Genomic DNA, 17646 nt, shown 5'->3' with positions numbered 1-17646 from the left:
GAAAGTGCAGTCTGTGTGATCTCAGCCCTTATAAGTTTGTTTTATGTTCTGTGGTGCTGCTGTTGCTGGGTGACATGTTCTACAAATGTTGATAAGCTGCTCGTGGTTGATGGTGTTGGGTTCCTCTGTACACTTGCCGATTTTCTGTTTCTGTTGTTGAGAGTGGAGTGCTGCAGTCTCTTTCATTGTGGATCTGTCTAGCTTGCATTTCTGTCAGTCTTTGCTTCATGTTATTTTGCAGCTCTGTTTGCTGCATGCTTATTTAGGGTTGCTATGTCTTGCTGCATTGGCCCTTTTATCATATAATGCCCCCTTCTGTCTCTGGTAATTCTCTTTGCTCTGAAGTCTTTATCTGATACTAAATGTAGCCTCTTCTGCTTTCTTTTGATTAATGTGTATATGACATATATTTATGCATTCTTTTTCTTTCACCCTGCCTATGTTGTGACAGTTGAAGTGAGTTTGTTGTAGACAGCATAGAGTTAGGTCTTGTTTTTAAGTCTGTTCTGCCAGTTTCTTTTAATTGGTGTATTTGGACCATTCACATTTAATGTAATTATTGACATATTACAACTGAAGTCAGCCATTGTATTTGTTTTCTGTTTATCCTCTGTTTTTTGTTTTTCTATTTGTTTTTTCTTGCCTTATAGGGGGTTGCTTGATTATCTAAAGTATTTTTGAGTATCTCTCTCTAAATAGCCTTTGTAGTGTTATGCTCTAGGTGTTACATTTACATACTGTATCACAGGGTAATGTCATTTTTTTTCAGTTCCAGTGAAATATAGAAACCTTACCTTACTTTCTGTTCCTTCATCCTCTCCCATTCAATATATAATTGTCTTTAGTATTTCCTCTACACACTTTTAGAAACACATCAGTCACTATTACAATTTTTACTTCAGTCACCCAATTTAATTTACAAAACTGAAGAAGAGAGGAAAGGCCCGTCGTATTTTCCCATATCTTGCTTACTGTGTTCTTTCTTCTTGATGTTTCAGGATCTCTTCCTGCATTTTGTTCTACTTGGAAGGCAACGTTTGCCATCCTTTTAGGGTAGGTCTGCTGGTGACACATTCTTCTGTTGTCTCTTCACCTATGAATGTTTTGATTTCCCCTTCATTCCTGAAGCTGGGTATACAGTTTCCCTGGGTATACAATTCTGGGTTGACAGCTCTTTTTCAGCACTTGAGAAATGTGCCCTTATGGCTGGCTTAGTTTCTGATGAGAGGTTCACTGTCATCCAGGCTCTTTTCCCTGTAGGTGTGGTGGTGTTTCTCTCTGTCGCTTTCAGAATGTTTTCGTTTGTCTTCAATTTTCAGAAGTTTGTATGGCTTAGCAAGGGTGTTTTTGCTTTGATTTTGTTTGGAGTCACTAAACTTCTGAAATCTGTAGGTTTACGTATCTTGCAAAATTTAGGAAATTTTCAGCTACTACATTTTCAAGTGATTTTTAGCCACTCCTTTCTCTCCCCTTCTGGGACTCAGGTGGCCCGGATGCCAGGCTTTGTTTTATCGTCACACACATCCCAGAGCTCTGTTCCTCTTTTCTCAGTCTGTCTTCTCTCTGCTGTTCAGACCGAGTAATATCTAATGTTCTGCCATCAGTTCTCTGAGTCCTCCCTCTCTTTCATGGGTTCTGCTGTTGAACCCATCCATTTTTTATGTCAGGTTTTACATATTTCAGTTCTGAAGTTTCTGCTCATTTCTTCTTTGTATGTTTTAGGGCTTTTTGCTGAGAATTTTTTTTTCTTTTCTTCATTGATGCTTCGGTTTTCCCTCTGGCCTCAAGCACTTTTGTAATGGTTGGTGGAAACATTTTAGGAGGATTCCTTTAACATCTGTTAGATAATTCTAACATCTCGTCTATGTGAGAACTACTGTTTATTAGTTACTCTTTTTTTCATTCAACCTGAGTTGTTCCCTTTTCTTGGAATTGCAAGTGAGTTTTACTTGAAAACTGGGTATTTCCACATTGTGTTATAGGACAGGGTCTTGTTTAAACTTCCTTTCTCCGCTGGTCTTCTTTGACACTGAAGGGGTATGACTTGTTCCTGCCAGGTGGAGGTGTAGGACCAGGCTCTCCACCTGGCCTCCTGGTTTCTAGCAGGTGATGGTAAAGCCAGGCGCACTGGGAGGCAAGGATGCCTCATTCCTTCTAGGAAGAATGGCACAACAAGCCCCACATGGGCTCCAAAGGCCTCTGTGGTGGGGACACAGGCTGGCTCCTAGCTGGCTCCCTTGGCAGGAGAGTTGAGCTCTCCGGCCAGTCTCAGGAGGACAGGCGTCCCGTCTGTCTCTGGCATTTGCTGCTGTGGGTGGGGTGGGCCAGAGCAGGTGTCATCTGAGCCTTCCCTGTCTTCTGCACCGCTCCTCTCCTGGTCCTCTGGCTGGAGAAAGCAGACTTCCATCTGTTCCCTCACTCTTATTTTTTTTCTTTGCCACACCCACTGGCATTAATGGGTTGTTGGCTTTTTCTGTTCCAAGTCAGGGATTTATGCAAGAAAAAGCAGGCAACTCCCTGCCATTTGCCCCGTGCCCCATGCTGGTCTGCTCTTCGCTCTACGTTTTAGTCTCCTGACGTTAATTTTCTATAAAAGGATCAAGGCTTTTAGTTGTACTTAGTGGGAGGGACAGAAGACAGCGAGTCTATTCCACCCTGCTGGACATGGAATTCTGAGTCACTTTTAACAGGTTCAGCACTTTATGTCTCAAATACTGTTTCTTGTCCAGTAACATTTCTGGTACATGACTTTGGGTTAAAAGGATGGATTTCATAGATTCTCTAACATGAGACGCAGAGAGAGCACTTGCTAAAGAGCAGGTGAGGGTCAGCGTGCTTTTTGTAGGAGAGCCAACCTTTTTACTCTGATCCCACTTTCTTTCCTAGATTGGGGCCAACACCATGGATAACCCTCTGTTGAAGTACAGTGCAAAGGATTACTTCTTTAAAGCCGCCCTCTGCCACTTCATAGTGGATGAGCTGAACGCCAAGGTGAGGCTCCGTGAGGCACAGCTTCTGATGTGCTTCATTCACCCCGAATGCGGGTGCTCAGCCGTCGTCCAGAGCAAAACTGTGCTGTATCCATGAAAAACAAGACAGGGATGAGTCCCTGACCCCATCCTGGCCATCCTGCGGCCGCTGGAATCCCAGCTGTCAAGGCTCTTAAGTTAAAGCAACCCAGGGGCCACACCTCATTCAGTAGTTTGGTTTAAAGAAATCAGGGGGCTGAGGGGAGATAGGAAAAGTAGAATCACATCTTTTTTAAAACTCAGAAGTGGAGTTGGAGTGAGGATTGGGAGAAGTGAAAAGCAGAGTGAAGGCTGGAGGCAGAGGCGGGGACAGGGTTGGGGTTTGGGCCCTGGCGTCTGGGCACAGCATCCGTCCAGTGCACGAGAGCAGACGCCTGCCCTGGGAGTTTTGACAATGACATCTGTCTCATGTGGTCTTCTCCACAGCAGCCTCTTTCAGAAAAACTGGTTTAGAAGTTTATTCTTAACTGAAATTGAAATTAAAAATAAGTAGATTTGATCAGTACAGGTTGCTTTTGATGTTGAGTGTAACAATTAAACAGGATGTAAATAAATTGTGTTGATGTTAATAGAACGTCAGAGCTTCATTTTCTGGTTCAGTGACTCAGATGTTAACAAGTGGTTTTCTTTCCCAGCTTGCTCTTGAGAAATACGAGGAAATGTTTCCAGCATTCACTGACTCTAGAGAATGCAAATTACTGAAAGTGAGTAAGTGGGATTGAAATCGAGCAACGTTTTAACCCTGTGAAGCCGTGAGTCCTGCTCTCGCACGCTAGGCCTCAGACGCCGTTAGGGTCGGGTGTACACCATGCTCTGAATTGGGTGGATCAGAAATGTTAGCACAAGGCTGGATCCCTGACCTGGGTGCCTCTTGTATTTGAAAACTTCCCCATTTTTGTAAGTCATTTAGCAACATCAGTTAGTGTAGTAAGAAGGCTGTTTCTCTATTTAAAGTATTCACTCATAGATGGAACTTTTAAGCCAACCAAGATAATTTTTCTGTATGTATATTCCCAGAAACTTCTAGAAGCTCATGAAGAACAGAACAGTGAAGCTTACACAGAAGCAGTAAGTTCCCCTTTGGGATTTAGTGCGTTCTCTGAAAGTTTACACTGTAGATACAACTTCTCTTTTTCATTGTATAAATGCTAAACATCTATTTGGACATTATTGTGCTATACCTGTGTTGTTTTCCAAAAGAAATGTTTTTAGATTCCACCAACCTTCAAAATTAAGACAGTGTATGAGCTCTGCTGACTTTAGCTGTAAGGTAAATATATATCACATACAGTTATGATTTATTTGGATATTTTCTATGGAAAATAATCTGATCAATAAATAAGTGTGAAGTAATAGCAGTTAAATCAGTTAAATTTAAAACATAAAAATAAAGCAGTGAGAATTTGTTATATTCTTGGCATAAAATGGAAAAAAATTTTCTACATTCACCAATTTCCTGTTTTCCCATATTTTTCCATCTTATGTTTAGAATCAAAGTGAATTTCTTAGTGCCCTTCAGTAATTCATTCAACCTGGCTTTGAAGCCATGGTGGGAAGGCGAGTTTCCCTCTCTGCAGCTGTGTTTTGTGTTCATTGGAGACTGGAGCCACATTAATTTTCCACGTCCCTTTGTCCTTATACAAAGTCTTATGTCCTTTGTCATGTTACACGTGCTCTTTGTCCAGTTACAAAGGCTGCTGTGGGTTTTTGCCACGGCATGTTAGCATAAGAGCAATGTAAAAAGCTCTTAATGAAGAAAGTTGTAAAGTAGAATGAGCGATTTTAGAGTTAGTACAGTGTAATTCTGTGTTTGACTGTATTTCCGTGGACCATTTTCTGCTTCTCTTCCCTTCACCAGGTGAAGGAGTTTGACTCCATCTCCCGCCTGGACCAGTGGCTCACCACCATGCTGCTGCGCATCAAGAAATCCATCCAGGGGGATGGGGAGGGGGACGGAGACCTCAAGTGAGGCGCAGTGTCCCTGCGGCATGCCGCCGAGTCCTTGTTCATTTAGCGTTAGGGCCAGTGATCATTGTGGGATGCCCATTCAACGGCTTCATTTCGTTGCACGTGAGCCTGACGATGTATGTGTGTGTGTGTGTGTTTAAGCCACTGCGTGTGTCACCGTGCTGTGGGCGGGTGGGCCGCTCCTGTGCATATTGTGAGTGTGTAATGGGCTGCCTCCCGCTTGTCAGAGTCCCCAGAGTTTTCCAAGAACTGCTTCAGAATCTTCCTCCTGTTATTTCAGTATGTGCAGAGCTCATGTTTCATTTTGACACATGTTTTTATGTCCCTTTTCCTGGACTTGTGTGCCCAACCCAGTTGTTCTAATAGATGCTTTGCATGTTCTCTGTGAACTTGCACCTTGGTGGATTCTCTAAACGTGTGTGTTTAGTGTAGGATGGTTGTTTGGAATGCATTTATGGCTTTCCTCATTAGAATTATTTATCCTTTTTGTTATCTCGTGATTCTTTTGACAGTGCCATGACCCGTTTCCCTGCTCTTGTGCATTGTTCTGTAGCTGATGTGCATGTGAGAATTCAGGTCAGCCAGGCCTGCTGGCTGCTTGCAGTGGGGATGAGGGAGCTTCCTGACACGGCCCGCTGATGTGTGTGGCCGTGTGGAGCTGAACCTGAGCTCATAAGTGCACTGTGCGTGAGATCTAGGAGAGACAGGTGTCTTCCTTTCTTGGAGGGAGTGTCCACTTCTAGTTGGGGCAGGACCCTTGCTTCACCTTCACAGAAAGGTATTTGAACTGGCATATCCCTTTCATGTTCACACACTTTCCCACGTTGAGAGGGCACCCCGTGTGCCCCCTTGTGTACATCCTCACCAGAGCCGGGAGGTTATTTCAGTCGAAGCTTGTATGTCATTCATTTTCATTTTTAATTGTCATTCATTTTATCTGTTAATTGGACATGATGGGCTTGGTGGGCTGAGTACAGTACAGTTTACTGCACCATTGGGAAAGAGTCCCAGTGAGCTGCTGAGGGGACCTGCCCTTAGCTGATGGATTGTTTTATCTGGTGTAGTTGAATTCTATCCTATTGTTTTGACTTATATATGTGCGCTATTGACCTATGAACTTAATCCCTGCCCTTTATGTTACGTGCTAATAACTTTGTGCTTTAGACGTGCTCTTGTTTCCTGAATCTCTTATAAGTGATTTGTTTGATGTGCATTTATTGCTAGATAATGGCAGTGTTGACAGATAAATGGGATTTCCTGTCCTGTCAGATGTTAACTGGTATTTGAAAGGTGTTGCATTTTTGGATGGCCAGCAACTGGGATTCAAAGGTGCTGTTGGGCAGAAACAGAGTGGGTCCAGGTTGAGGGCTGAGCCAGGAGAAAGGTTTGGGGATGAGGAATAAGTCCGACTAGGAGGGAGAAGAAAGTGGCAGAAAGGAGGCTGAGAAGGACGAGTGGAGGCCTGATCGTGGAGCAGCCCTGTGGGCCGCCGTGAGGATTCGGTGGCTGTAGTTGCGGGGTCATCTGTGCGGCCTGGGCTGGTGGAGAGGTGGGGCAGTGGTGGCTCTATCCCAGCCCACAGGGCAGTCATGGACCAGGAGACATGGGGTACTCTGACCTTGGACCCTGGTATCCAGTGAGGAGTCCTTCTTTCCTTCAAAGGTCTGGGATCCTTAAAAGAAAGCTGGCTGTTGGTTATGGTCCATTTTAGAACAGAGCCTGCTTGGTACTTCTTCACTTCCTATCGGAACCTCTTAAGAAAAAAACACTTAGAGAAGTGGGGTTTTGTTGCTCTATGTGATTCAGTGCCCAGCCTGTCAGAATCACGTGGGTGAGATGAGCGTGTGTCCTCCGGCTGCAGGCCTGCCTACCTGGGGGACAGTAACCCTCCCTGCCAGCCATGCACTTTTGTCGCTGGTCTGGAAAGTCTGCTTCCACTTATTAAGGAAACTTGTGGTCTGACCATGTAAAGGAAAAACCGAATGACGTTTGTTTATTAGATTTTTATCCTGATCCCCTGACAGACCTGTCTGAAGACCTGTAGTTTTGAGAATATTGGCACCATTTTCAGTCCCTGGGATGGGAAGATCCCCTGGAGAAAGGACAGCTGCCTACTCCAGTATTCTGGCCTGGAGAATTCCATGGACTGGATCGTCCATGGGGTCAAAAGAGTTGGGACACGACTGAGCCACTTTCACTTTCACTTATGTCACATCAGAGTTGTTGTGTTGAAATGAACACTAGGACCAGTGCCTGAATTAAGATGCTTTTTTTAATATTTCACATGAAAAAGTAAAAAATAATTGTAATGGCTAGAACAGACCACTAGAACATAAAAGTGAGAAGAAAAAAGTCCCAGGAACAGCTCCAGGCTTCCTCCCTAGAAACATTCCATCAGAGTGGGCAGCACTGTGACTTCCAGCATTTATAAATCGTTATTTATGAACAAAATATGATTGTGTTGCAGTCTTTGTATTTTAGCAAGTCATTGTTTAGTTCATTGTCAGAAGTTAAAATTTCTTATGGGAAAGCTTTTTGTGGCAATGTTTTTCTAGCTTGTGTGAACTTCTTTTTTATTGAATGATTTGGAAGCAGTGTCCTTGCAGTCGTGACCGTGTGTGACAGTGCCCCTGTAACCACAGCGTGTGTGTTTATTGTTTCCTCTGACACCATGTATTTCAGATGCCCCGAGTCAACCCCCATGGCTTCTGCGGGGGTTCTGGGCCTCTCTTCCCCAGGGCTGTCGGGGAGGGTGTATTATGAAAACTCACCCTGGATGATAAATCCACCTTCGCAGAGTCAGTGTATTTTGTGTGAACCTGTACAGTAAATAAAGTCCCAGTTATGAGCAGCGTGGTGCGTCTTTCCTGGCTGGTGTGCACAGGTCAGGGCTGGCTTCTCATCCTGGAAGGTGTCCCCGGGCAGTGGGCACGGCCATCCGGGCTCTGTGAAGACCCATCCTGTCTGTTGGTGCCACTGCTGGTCTGCCAAGGGCTCTGCAGGCTCCGCATTCCCATGCTTGCTGCTGCCAGGTCAGGGAGCTCACGACAAGGTTCAGGGAGGAGCGGCCCCTTGGTGGCAGAGGCCAGCGGTTGTCTGCTTGGCGGAGCCACGTTGACTTGGTGCTGTCAGGGCCTTGTTCATATCCCTCCAGGATCATTCGAGGCAAACTCACAATGAATGGTCTAACAGGTGGTCCCATTTAGGAGCTCTGCCCCGTTGTTGATCCTCAAGGTTAGTTTCTCATTCAGATGCCTCTCTCAGAATCGTTGTTTCCTAACAGAAGCCCTCGTGGTGGGTTTGGCCAGCCTCGGGGAGGGTCCCATAGTCCCTTGCTGGTGGAGGGAAACGGGCAGTTCCTAGGCATCAGCTGGGTCTGACTGATGTGCCAGCTGGCCCTGTGCCTATGTCCTCCTGCCTGCCTTGGTGCCTGTGGACAAATCACCTTTCACCTTAAGCGACAGGAACACCATCAAGTTAAGGGGACAGGCACTCTTTTGGTCTCAAAAGATGTCCCTGCTGTGGCAAGGCACGCGACATGCAGGTTAGTTTAAATTGTAACTCACACTCAGATTGGTCAGTTTAGGTGACTGCCTTCGGTAAAACCACATTTTTTTAGGTCATCTTTAAGAAAGGTCTTCCCTTACCAACTGGCCAAATTTATTTGCAAAGTCTGTACAACAAATTTTGGGTAAAAGCAGAGGCAGGGGAGCTCTGGAGTTTGGGCTGACTGCATCTTCCACACGAAGGCTAGAAGGTGCAAAATGGCCCCCTTGGGTAGCATGTCCAGAGGGTCTGGGGCTGACACTGACTTGGCAACACAACACCCAGATGGGAAGAAACAGGAGATGTCCCCAAATCCCTGAGATGCACCTTCAGCAAAGTTTAGGGAGCAGCTCTCCCATCCCCTCCGCTCCCCAGAAGCAGACAAAGTGAGCGTAGACAGAGGAGGCTCTGTGGAGCAGACTTACCATGGCCGTGACGAGGCCAGGCCCGTGCACTGGGCTGGGCCGGGCCGGTCACATCTCAGAACGAGTGCAGCAGACAGAGTTGGCGAGACTCTCCAAGGACCAGAAAATGCAAATACTGGTTTCAATCAGGAATCTGATTTCTACAGAACGTGAATTGTAATCATGAAAATAAACTTAGCCTTACAAAACTATTTTTACAAAACATTTATTAACACATTAAACTTTTGTAGAATCTCTAAAACAAATTCAAGACAAAAATCAATTCCAGTAGGTAACAAAATAATCTATTATTCCTTCTCGTTAAGATGACTTTATCCCATAAAACAGTTCATCAGGGGGCAGGTTCATTCTGTTGAGAGAAAATATGTGTGAAAATAACTTCTGTTCTGTAAATACAAGAGGGCGTTGATGTCACAGCAGGAGACAGACGTGGGACTCAGTACCCCAGGAGCAGGCGTGTGGCCTGTGTCAGCCCCCGGAGCACCGTCAGCATCTCACGGGGAAGAAAGCATCTTGGGTCTTCCTGTGGTGTTTCATGCGCCTGTGTCTCCATCTTAGACTTAAACATAAAGTACCTTTCTCTTAGAAAATGAGTGTTTTCACAGCAAGTTTAATAAATTAAAATGTAAGAAAAAGAGCGACTAGTGACAGAGGAACTCTTTGCTTTTGATCTGGGTCACCTGTGAGTCAAAGCACTGTGCGCACGGTGAACCGCCCTTGCCAGCGGGTCAGGAACCAGGCTGGGGCGGGATGCAAATGCCACTTGAGCAAGAGTGGCCAGCGTGAGACAGGCACATTTAAGACAAGGCTGGCCAATCCGTGGTCCACTGTTAAGGCTGATCAGAGAGGAAGGAGCGTGCCCAATCTGCTCATGCTCCCAGGGGAACGTGTGTCAGTGACTTGTCTGTGTTAGGCTCCTCACGTGGTAATGAAAAACACTGGGTTTCTGAAAAATCACAGAAATGAAGTAAAAGTCTAGCAAAACTACCAATACTCTTGTGTTCTTAGATTTGCCACAACCACTGCATTGCTGCTTATGGATAAAATAACTACACTATGTTTCAAGTGTTCTCAGCCCCTGGCTTTTTTCACACCTCCTTGCAAAAACTACTCCACTGTTTCCTGCTAGTCTTTGGTAGGACAGCTTTTACCTAATTGGGTTTTTAGGAAGGAAACCTGATGGCCACATTTCACTTCAAGTCATTTGAATGACCAGCTTCCTAGTTGCATGTGCGCTACGAGCAGCTACCTGACAAGTGTTACCTGACAAGTGTTCGGCTGGGGCCTACAAGCAGGGGTGGGGCCAAGTGCTATCAGTCATCTCTTCAGCCCAGAGCATCTCTGATGGGCTTCAGTTTGACAGGAAAGAAACAGCTGAAATAAATACGTGGTCCCAGTTTTCTTTCACCTTGTTAGAAAAATAGCTTTAAAGTATCAGAAACAAACCTACACAAAGCCTAAGGCAGCAAGCTGGTGCACAGCTCCAGGAGCAGGGCTGGCGCTCTGCCCCATGATTAAGCTGAGCAGTAACCGTGGCCTTGGAGCATCAGGGTTGCCGGGCATCGGGGTGCTGCCAGGGCATCGGGGTGCTGCCACCAGAGGTCAGTGAGGCGACGCTAACTGCCTTGTTTGCTGATGAAGTGTGGCTGAGGTCATGCAGATCAGGATTTCTAAGGGAAAGCTTGAGAAATGACTTGATAGTGACGTGCAGGTAGCAGTTCAGGAAACTGTGGAAGCCATCCCTGCCCGCTTCTTTGCCTGCAGTTCTTGGCCCCTGACGAAAGCTCACATCCAGCCCTCCCGTGCAAGTGCAGGCTGGAACCCTCCAGGCAGGCGACCCCGCTGCAGTCCACGTGGGTCAGAGAGCAGAGCTATGTGGGCCTGGCTCTGTCTGTGGTGTCAGCTCGCTAAGCTCACTGATGGCAGTGGCCAGCAGCGTGTCCTGGGACCCCACGGGGCCGTCGGACTTGCAGGCTGGGTCTGCGGGGCTGTCCTCATGCATAGCAGGCATGCTGCCCTGGACGGTGGCCAGGTTGTGAAAATGGCCATTTTCTGCAAAAGATAGCAATTTATCAGAAAGTTTGGACGGCGCATACTCGTCGTCAGGCTGCTCAGTCTTGTGGCTGTCGCCGTTCTTCGGAGAGCCATCCACGATGACCAGGAAGGACTTCCACGGAGTCGTCTTGTCATGGATCTGTGGAGCAAGCGCACAACAGCGGTCACCCACATGTCCCTGTCCAAGGTCTGCAGACCCCCGGTTCACAGCCACTTGTCATTGGGCCCGACAGCCTTCTCCACCCATCAGACCCCTGTCTTCACCGCGGTGTCCGTCAGAACGGACTCGGCCAGCACCAGGCCCCCATCCTGGATGGAAAGCCCCAGGGCAGGAGAACGGGCACTCTGCCATCCAGGGCCACGCAGCTGGAAGCAGCACCCCTGGGGCCAGCCTGGCTTACCGAAGTGTGCCGCCGCAACGTGGACTTATCGGTGAACGCCCGCCCGCACGCGTTGCACATGAACGGCTTCTCCCCTGTGTGGATCCGGTGGTGGCGCTGGAGGGCGTTGAGCTGCGTGAACTGCTTGCCGCACTGGTCACAGCAGTATGGCCGCTCCCCTGAGGGAAAGTGATGGAAGGAGGGGGATGGGAGGGGAAGGGGTGGCCTATTGCTCTGTGGCCACACGGTAGCACCCCCGCAAACACCCCCACCCCCGCCCCCCTGCCACAAGGGGCCCTGGGGGCCGTGGCCTCACCCACAGCCGGTGCAATGGCTGTGGACAGCTCACCTACTTTCTAGTCACACCTGACCATGCACACGTGTGGTATCCCAAAAGGACGTGCACACCGTCACCCCTAGTTCTAATCTGAAGGTTTGAAAACGTTCACATGTCCACATCTGTGTACACATGTTCAGACCTTTCCAGTTTGTCAGAGAAACTAGAAACTCAGAATATTTTTAAATGCTATTAAGACATACAATGTAAAGTTAAATTCCAAATAATTTTTCAATAAAACCTTCAGGATGTTTTCTTGCACACTGACCTCCCATCTCTGGCGACACTCCAGCCATACCTGTGTGGACTTTGATATGCTGGTAAAGTGAATTCCGCTGAGCAAAAGTCCTGAAACAAACTTCACATTTAAAGGGTTTGGACCCAGTATGGATCCTATTGTGATGTTTTAAATACTCCTTGGAAGCAAAACTCTTGCCACACGTTTCACACATGAAAGGCCTCTCACCTACACAGAGAGCGGAGACGGAGTTAGACGTGACACAGGCGGGAGGACCGGGTCCACCCTCCCAAGTGCCCCAACAGGCTGCGGGCTACCTTCTCTTGTGAAAACTACCCGGAAACATCTACTCAGGTACAGTGCTTGCTACCCACTCAAAGTTGGTGGAACTGCCCCCTGAAATCCCGAGAAAGATTGCAGTAGATTACGATGAAAGAGCATGTCCAGCCAGCTCACATTTTGGAAATGCAGTCATTCCCAAACAAGAACAGCCTGCTGGAAAAGTTGGACTTTTCCACAGGGCTGCAGTGGGTCTCTAAGCAGAAGCCCTTCTGGAAGGGAGCGGAGTCTGTGGTAAACACATGTGGCTGTCCTGGAGCAGCGACCGCTCACCTGGGCAGGTGAGGACCAGGAGGGCGTCCACTCTCCATGCTGTGCAGTCTGTGCCCCAGACTCCTCTGTTACGTTTGCCCTGATTTCTCAAATGCCAAAACTGGCTTCAATAAAATCTGAACATATTAGCAAGTCCATCAAATGACCAGTTCTAACTGAATGCTTCAGTGTGACCTGACCTCCCCTCCTCCACTCTCATCAGACACCACTTCTGCTTTTTCAGTCTAGTAGTTCACATCATTAAGTGGCTCACCTGTCTCACCATCTGAACTTGAGGCTCACAGGAGAGTGCAGAGAAGTAAACCTTTTAAATGCAGGCAGGAAAGAACTGGGCTTGTGTGATAAGCACAGTACCCAACAGCTGGACTCCCCGGGGCTCTGACCCCAAGAGCACTGCGCAGAATCAGAATGGAGAGCTTAAACGTTCTCCCTAGCCTAATGAAATTAAACCACAAAACTTCTGAGAACCCCATAATTCCACCACTTCAACACCTCGTAACTCTTAAGTCTGCAGGTTTTCAGTAAAGCCGGGATTCACTGTATGCTTCACTGCGCATCTCTCAAGTTGACAACCAAGCACAGGCATTTTTCATAATGTTCAGAGACCTTAGGCCCAAAGGCTTGGTCCTGGGTGGGACGGGGTGGATTTACCCGATTATTGAATCACTTTCTTGGGGCTGGACAGTCCATTTGTTCCTGATGCTGTGTTATTAGAAACAGCAAAAATGGAGATAACAGCATATGGCTTTCCCCACATTCTGAGCAGTTTCTTTGAGAAAGATTCCTGGAAAGGGAACATGGGGCTGAAACACCAGGGTACCTCTGGATGCCTAGGACACAGGACCAGCGGTACACAAAGGTCATGGCCATGGGCACATAGTACTGGAGACAGTGGGCATATTTTATTCATTTACTTGTGCTCACCTACTAGATGAGGAAGCAAGTCTGGGCTTTAACCTGAACCCCAGGCAGACAGCAACATCTAAACTAATAAACTGCAGTTTCCTTCCTACAGCCAGGAAAGATATTCAATCACAACAGCATATTTACCTGTGTGACACCTTTTATGATAAATCAGCATGTGGTTCTGAGTGAATCTTGCACCACATTCATCACAGACAAAAGGTTTTTCCCCCGTGTGAATTCTGAAAGCATAACAGAGTAATTCAGATTGTGTTCCAAAGCTCACTCTGCATCACCAAGCTCCTCCCTCACCTGCAGAAACCCTTTGCTCCACGAGCCCGAATGTGAAGGACTGAAAGGTAGTGAGGCCCAGGACTCTCAGCCCCAAGTCAGTCTCTGCCTGAGGCAAGACCGCCAAGTCCCGCTGGACACACAGCCCCCCAAATATGCCGTGTGGTTAGTGCTGCCCCACATGCAGGCAGAGGCTGTACCTCCACAGGTTAAAACACTCAATAGCACTAGTCAGTCACCTAGACTGACAAAGAACCATGTGGTCAAAACCTTTACTGTCCTTTTCCAGTTCAGTGTAACAGTCTAGAAAGAACTGTTAACACGTGAAGCCAGCTGGTCCCCAGGGTGCACACGTCAGCCCTGCATGTCAGGGCAAGGACGGAGTGACCATCACCTCGTTTCCTGAGCCGGGCTGGGGCAAGGAAAGGACAATGAATGCCCACCTACCACCCCAAGACTGGCCCCAGGGTGAGGGCAGATCTCGGGGAGAGTGGAAAACTGCTTTGTCTGAATTTCTAGTATAAGTACTGAGCATCAGAAGGGAATTTATTTAAAAACTGAATGTCACCTCCCTGTACTTCAGAATCAATACACATTATTCCTATCTGTCCTAACCCTGGAGCTTATCAGACTGACAGGTGGCTGGCACTCTCTAAGCCCAGAGAAGTGTCACTCCGCTGAAGTCTCCAGGGAGACCACGCCACCGGCTGGTCTCAGGCCGGGGTCCCAAAGTAAGGGGGGTCTGGGGTCTCTGGCCCGACTCAGCAGGGGTGATGGGGTGCTGTAAGGGGTGGCGAGAGGCCCCTGAGCCTGAACGGGAAGCTGGGGTCCCCATCAGCCCAGGCCCCACCCAGAAAGCGCCATCCCCGCATGTCTCCAGGGAGAACCCAGACAATGGAAGCAGCCCCTGACGTCGAGAAGGAGCAACCCAACAGTGACCCCTCCGGGGAGAGGGGACCACACCGGCCACCCACGCCTCCACGTCCACCCCCGGCCTACCTCAGGTGGGTCTTGAGGGCTGAGGGCTGCGAGAAGGTGGCCGGGCACTCGGAGCAGCCGTAGGGCTTGTGGCCAGTGTGCGTGCGCTCGTGCAGCCGCAGCGCCGTCTTGGAGCTCAGGCCCTTGCCGCACTGCTGGCACTGGTGCCGCTCTCCGCCGCCCTCGTGCACCTGCACCACGTGCCGCTTCACGTCCTTCTTCCTCTTGAACTTCTTGCCGCACAGCTCGCAGGGGAAGTGGCGCTCGCTGCTATGCACGTGCCTCTGGTGGCCCTTCAGGTTGCAGCGGTTGGCAAAGGTCTGGCCGCAGGTGTCGCAGCGGTGCACCACCTCGGTGGCCACGCCGTGGTGGAGCCGCACGTGCTTCAGGAAGCTCTTCTCGTACAGGAAGGCCTTCTCGCAGCGCGTGCACTGGAAGTTGCTCCTCCGCCGACCCGGGCCCTCCTCTCCCTCCTCCTCCTCCTCGTCCCCCTCCTCACCTCTCCCCACTTTGGGCGGTGCGGCCTCCGCCCCTGCCCCAGCCCCGCTGTCCTCCTCGTCCTTCGTGACTGCTTCTTTCTCGGTTTCCAGGGCTTCTGGGCTGGGCTCCCGGGGGCCCCCGCAGCCCTCCATGTCCTGCTCAGCACTCTTCTGCTGCTCCCGGAGTCGGCGCGTGTACTTCTTTTTAGGGATTTCCACGAACACCTTCCTCCCGGCCAGCCGCCCACTGGCCCTTCTGAGCTTGGGGTAGGGGGGCTTAGCCACCTCTTTCCTCTTGTCTGGCTTCTCCCTGGACTTCCTCGGGGGCAGATCTGGCAATAGGCCATTGCTGATTCTCTCTGCTGGGGGATCCAAAGAACTGGCAACCCCATTGGCCAGAGGGCCATCAGGGGCCATCCCTGCCCAGGCCTCAGGGGCGAGAGCAGCCGTAACCTGGGCGCCGCTGCTCCCTTCTGCCTCCTGAGACTCTGAGAAATTCTGCAACTCCAAAAGTACCGACTCTAACATCTGCTTCTTCAGCTGAAAACAAGTTTCGGATAAGTCCAAACACTTCAGCTTTTCTGCCATTTCCAGCATGCGCTGTACCCGGTCTTCCTCAACCTGTACCTTGGCCGTGTAGACAAACTCAAGAAAGGAAGCAAAGTCGGCTACCTGCACTTCGTCTAAGTAGACGTTAGTCCTGGCACCATCCACAGTCTTCTCGTTAAGGAACACTTCCTTAAAAAACTTGCTGGTGGCTGCCAGCACTGCCTTGTGGGCCATGAATTCCTCCCGGACGCCCTGGTATTCCACGCTGACAGTCACATCACACAGGTGACCCAGCAGGCGGAGCTGGTGCATCTCATGCAGGAGGTTGATTGGGGAGGACTTGGATTCCAGCAGGACCGCACCACTCTCCATGTTGCTTCTTCCCAGAAACACCTTTGAACACAAACCAAGAATTATTCATGCACAGCAACCTCCGAAGCAGAAGTAATAAGAACTGTGAGGATTATATATCAGTTCTTTAGAGGATATAAACTGATTAACGACCTAAAAAACCTAACTTTTCTCCCCTACACTTTCAAGTCACACATCACGTCTTAGCATTTTTTCTGAAGTCTCAATGTACCTCCAGAGACATTTGTATGAAAAATGACTAAGGCTGCCCTAAAGTTATTATTAATGAAATATGTTAAAGCAACAATTAGCTTCTCAAGGTGATTCTGTTATTTGCCTGCAGACCCAGACCCCCTAAACAGAATTTAAAGCAACAATAAATAAGGTGTGCTGCTTTGATCAGGAGGAGGAAATGGCAACTCACTCCAGTATTCTCGCCTGGGAAATCCCATGGACTGGGGAGCCTGGCCGGCTAGAGTCCCCGGGGTTGCAAGAGTCGGACACACGACTTAGCGCCCAAAACACAAACACTTTGATCTGGAAACCAGATAAAATACATGACCACCACCGTTAGGAGAGCAAACCCTGTCTGACTTTGAAAACAACCGACTGAAGAAAATATCTACTTTCTACGAAGAAAACTTCCTGGAAAGTAGCGGACGATCCACGGCATCTCCACCCCCGGACGCCCGTCCTACTGCACTGGAGCGATCGGGGGCACAGCGCTGGGGTCCAGCTGCGCTACCTGGAGCAGGGCCCTCAGCCCCTCCGGCCACAGCGGCTCCTGGGCTGGAGGCTGGCCAGGCCGCCGTGGGGGTGGCAGCCACGCCGGCCGCCCGGCGACCCCGGGGCAGGCTTCGCTGGGGGGGGGGGGCGGGGGGGCCCTGACACGGTCACGGAGCGGCCGGGCCTGACTTGGGCCTCCCCCAGAGCACACCGCCTTCCAGTCGGGCCCGTCCTCCCAGACCCGGCCTCCGTCCCCCCGGTGCGGTAGGGTCCCTAGGTCGGCCTCACAGGTCCCGGTCCAGCCCCTCAGCGCCCTCCGGACGCAGGGGCCGGGGCCTCCTCTCCCCTAGCCCGCCGCCTGCTGAACCGACCCCGACTCCTCGGCGGCTTCCCAGCCCGCGGGTGGCCACTGAGCGCGAGGCGGGGGCCAGGCCTGCCGCCCACCGCCCCGCTGGCCGCGTACCCGCCACCCCGCCGCCGCCGCCGCCGCCGCCGACACGCTTCCGAGGACTAGGCCTGGGGACGGACAGACGGACAGACAGGCGGCCCGACGGACGGGGGGCGGGGCGCGGGGCGCGGGGGGAGGGGGCGTCGGCGAGGGCGGCACCGATTGGCCGTGTCGGGCCCGGCCCCGCCTCCAGCTGGTAGAGGGGCGGGCCTGCGCAAGCACGGGAGGCGGTGGAAGCCGTTCGGAAAAGTTACGTGATCCGACGCACGCTGCCGCCGCACGCCCCGCCGGCTGCGCAGAATTGCGTCACCCGCCGCGAAGTAGGATCTGC

At 49.9% G+C, this 17646-nt stretch overlaps 2 protein-coding genes across 6 annotated transcripts in view; one reads left to right on the top strand and one right to left on the bottom strand.

Moving 5' to 3' along the window:
* NAPB (NSF attachment protein beta) overlaps positions 1-7848 on the top strand; it is a 39987-nt gene extending 32139 nt beyond the window's left edge. For all 3 annotated transcript variants that reach the window (XM_055544118.1, XM_055544116.1, XM_055544117.1), the window contains 4 exons: positions 2887-2991; positions 3665-3733; positions 4047-4097; positions 4888-7848. In XM_055544118.1, coding sequence (XP_055400093.1) covers positions 2887-2991; positions 3665-3733; positions 4047-4097; positions 4888-4998 — 336 coding nt within the window. In that variant the 3' untranslated portion in view covers positions 4999-7848. The remainder of the gene's footprint in view (positions 1-2886; positions 2992-3664; positions 3734-4046; positions 4098-4887) is intronic.
* Positions 7849-9157: 1309 nt separating this feature from the next.
* Positions 9158-17447, bottom strand: GZF1 (GDNF inducible zinc finger protein 1). 3 transcript variants are annotated; one of them, XM_055544113.1, is made up of 6 exons: positions 16566-17447; positions 14784-16183; positions 13641-13735; positions 12039-12206; positions 11425-11582; positions 9158-11162 (listed from the first exon to the last, which is right to left on the bottom strand). In XM_055544113.1, exons 2-6 carry the CDS (start codon positions 16160-16162, stop codon positions 10827-10829), a joined length of 2136 nt encoding a protein of 711 aa, XP_055400088.1. In that variant the 5' UTR covers positions 16163-16183; positions 16566-17447; the 3' UTR covers positions 9158-10826. The 3 variants fall into 3 exon arrangements, with proteins under 3 accessions (XP_055400088.1, XP_055400087.1, XP_055400089.1); XM_055544112.1 differs by having other exon boundaries at positions 17239-17447; XM_055544114.1 differs by having other exon boundaries at positions 17331-17434.
* Between the last annotated feature and the right edge of the window lie 199 nt (positions 17448-17646).

Source organism: Bubalus kerabau, chromosome 13 (assembly GCF_029407905.1).
Source record: "Bubalus kerabau isolate K-KA32 ecotype Philippines breed swamp buffalo chromosome 13, PCC_UOA_SB_1v2, whole genome shotgun sequence".
Taxonomy (NCBI): domain Eukaryota; kingdom Metazoa; phylum Chordata; class Mammalia; order Artiodactyla; family Bovidae; genus Bubalus; species Bubalus kerabau.
The sequence above is the reverse complement of the archived record's forward strand: the minus strand, read 5'-3'. Positions and strand labels throughout refer to the sequence as shown.

Coding starts and splice junctions, on each gene's coding strand:
- GZF1 (XM_055544113.1), bottom strand. CDS start 16,162: ATGGAGAGTGGTGCGGTCCTGCTGGAATCCAAGTCCTCCCCAATCAAC. Junction 13,736..14,783: donor GCCCTCAAGACCCACCTGAG/GTAGGCCGGGGG, acceptor TTATGCTTTCAG/AATTCACACGGGGGAAAAAC. Junction 11,163..11,424: donor CGTTGCGGCGGCACACTTCG/GTAAGCCAGGCT, acceptor CTTGCTCCACAG/ATCCATGACAAGACGACTCC.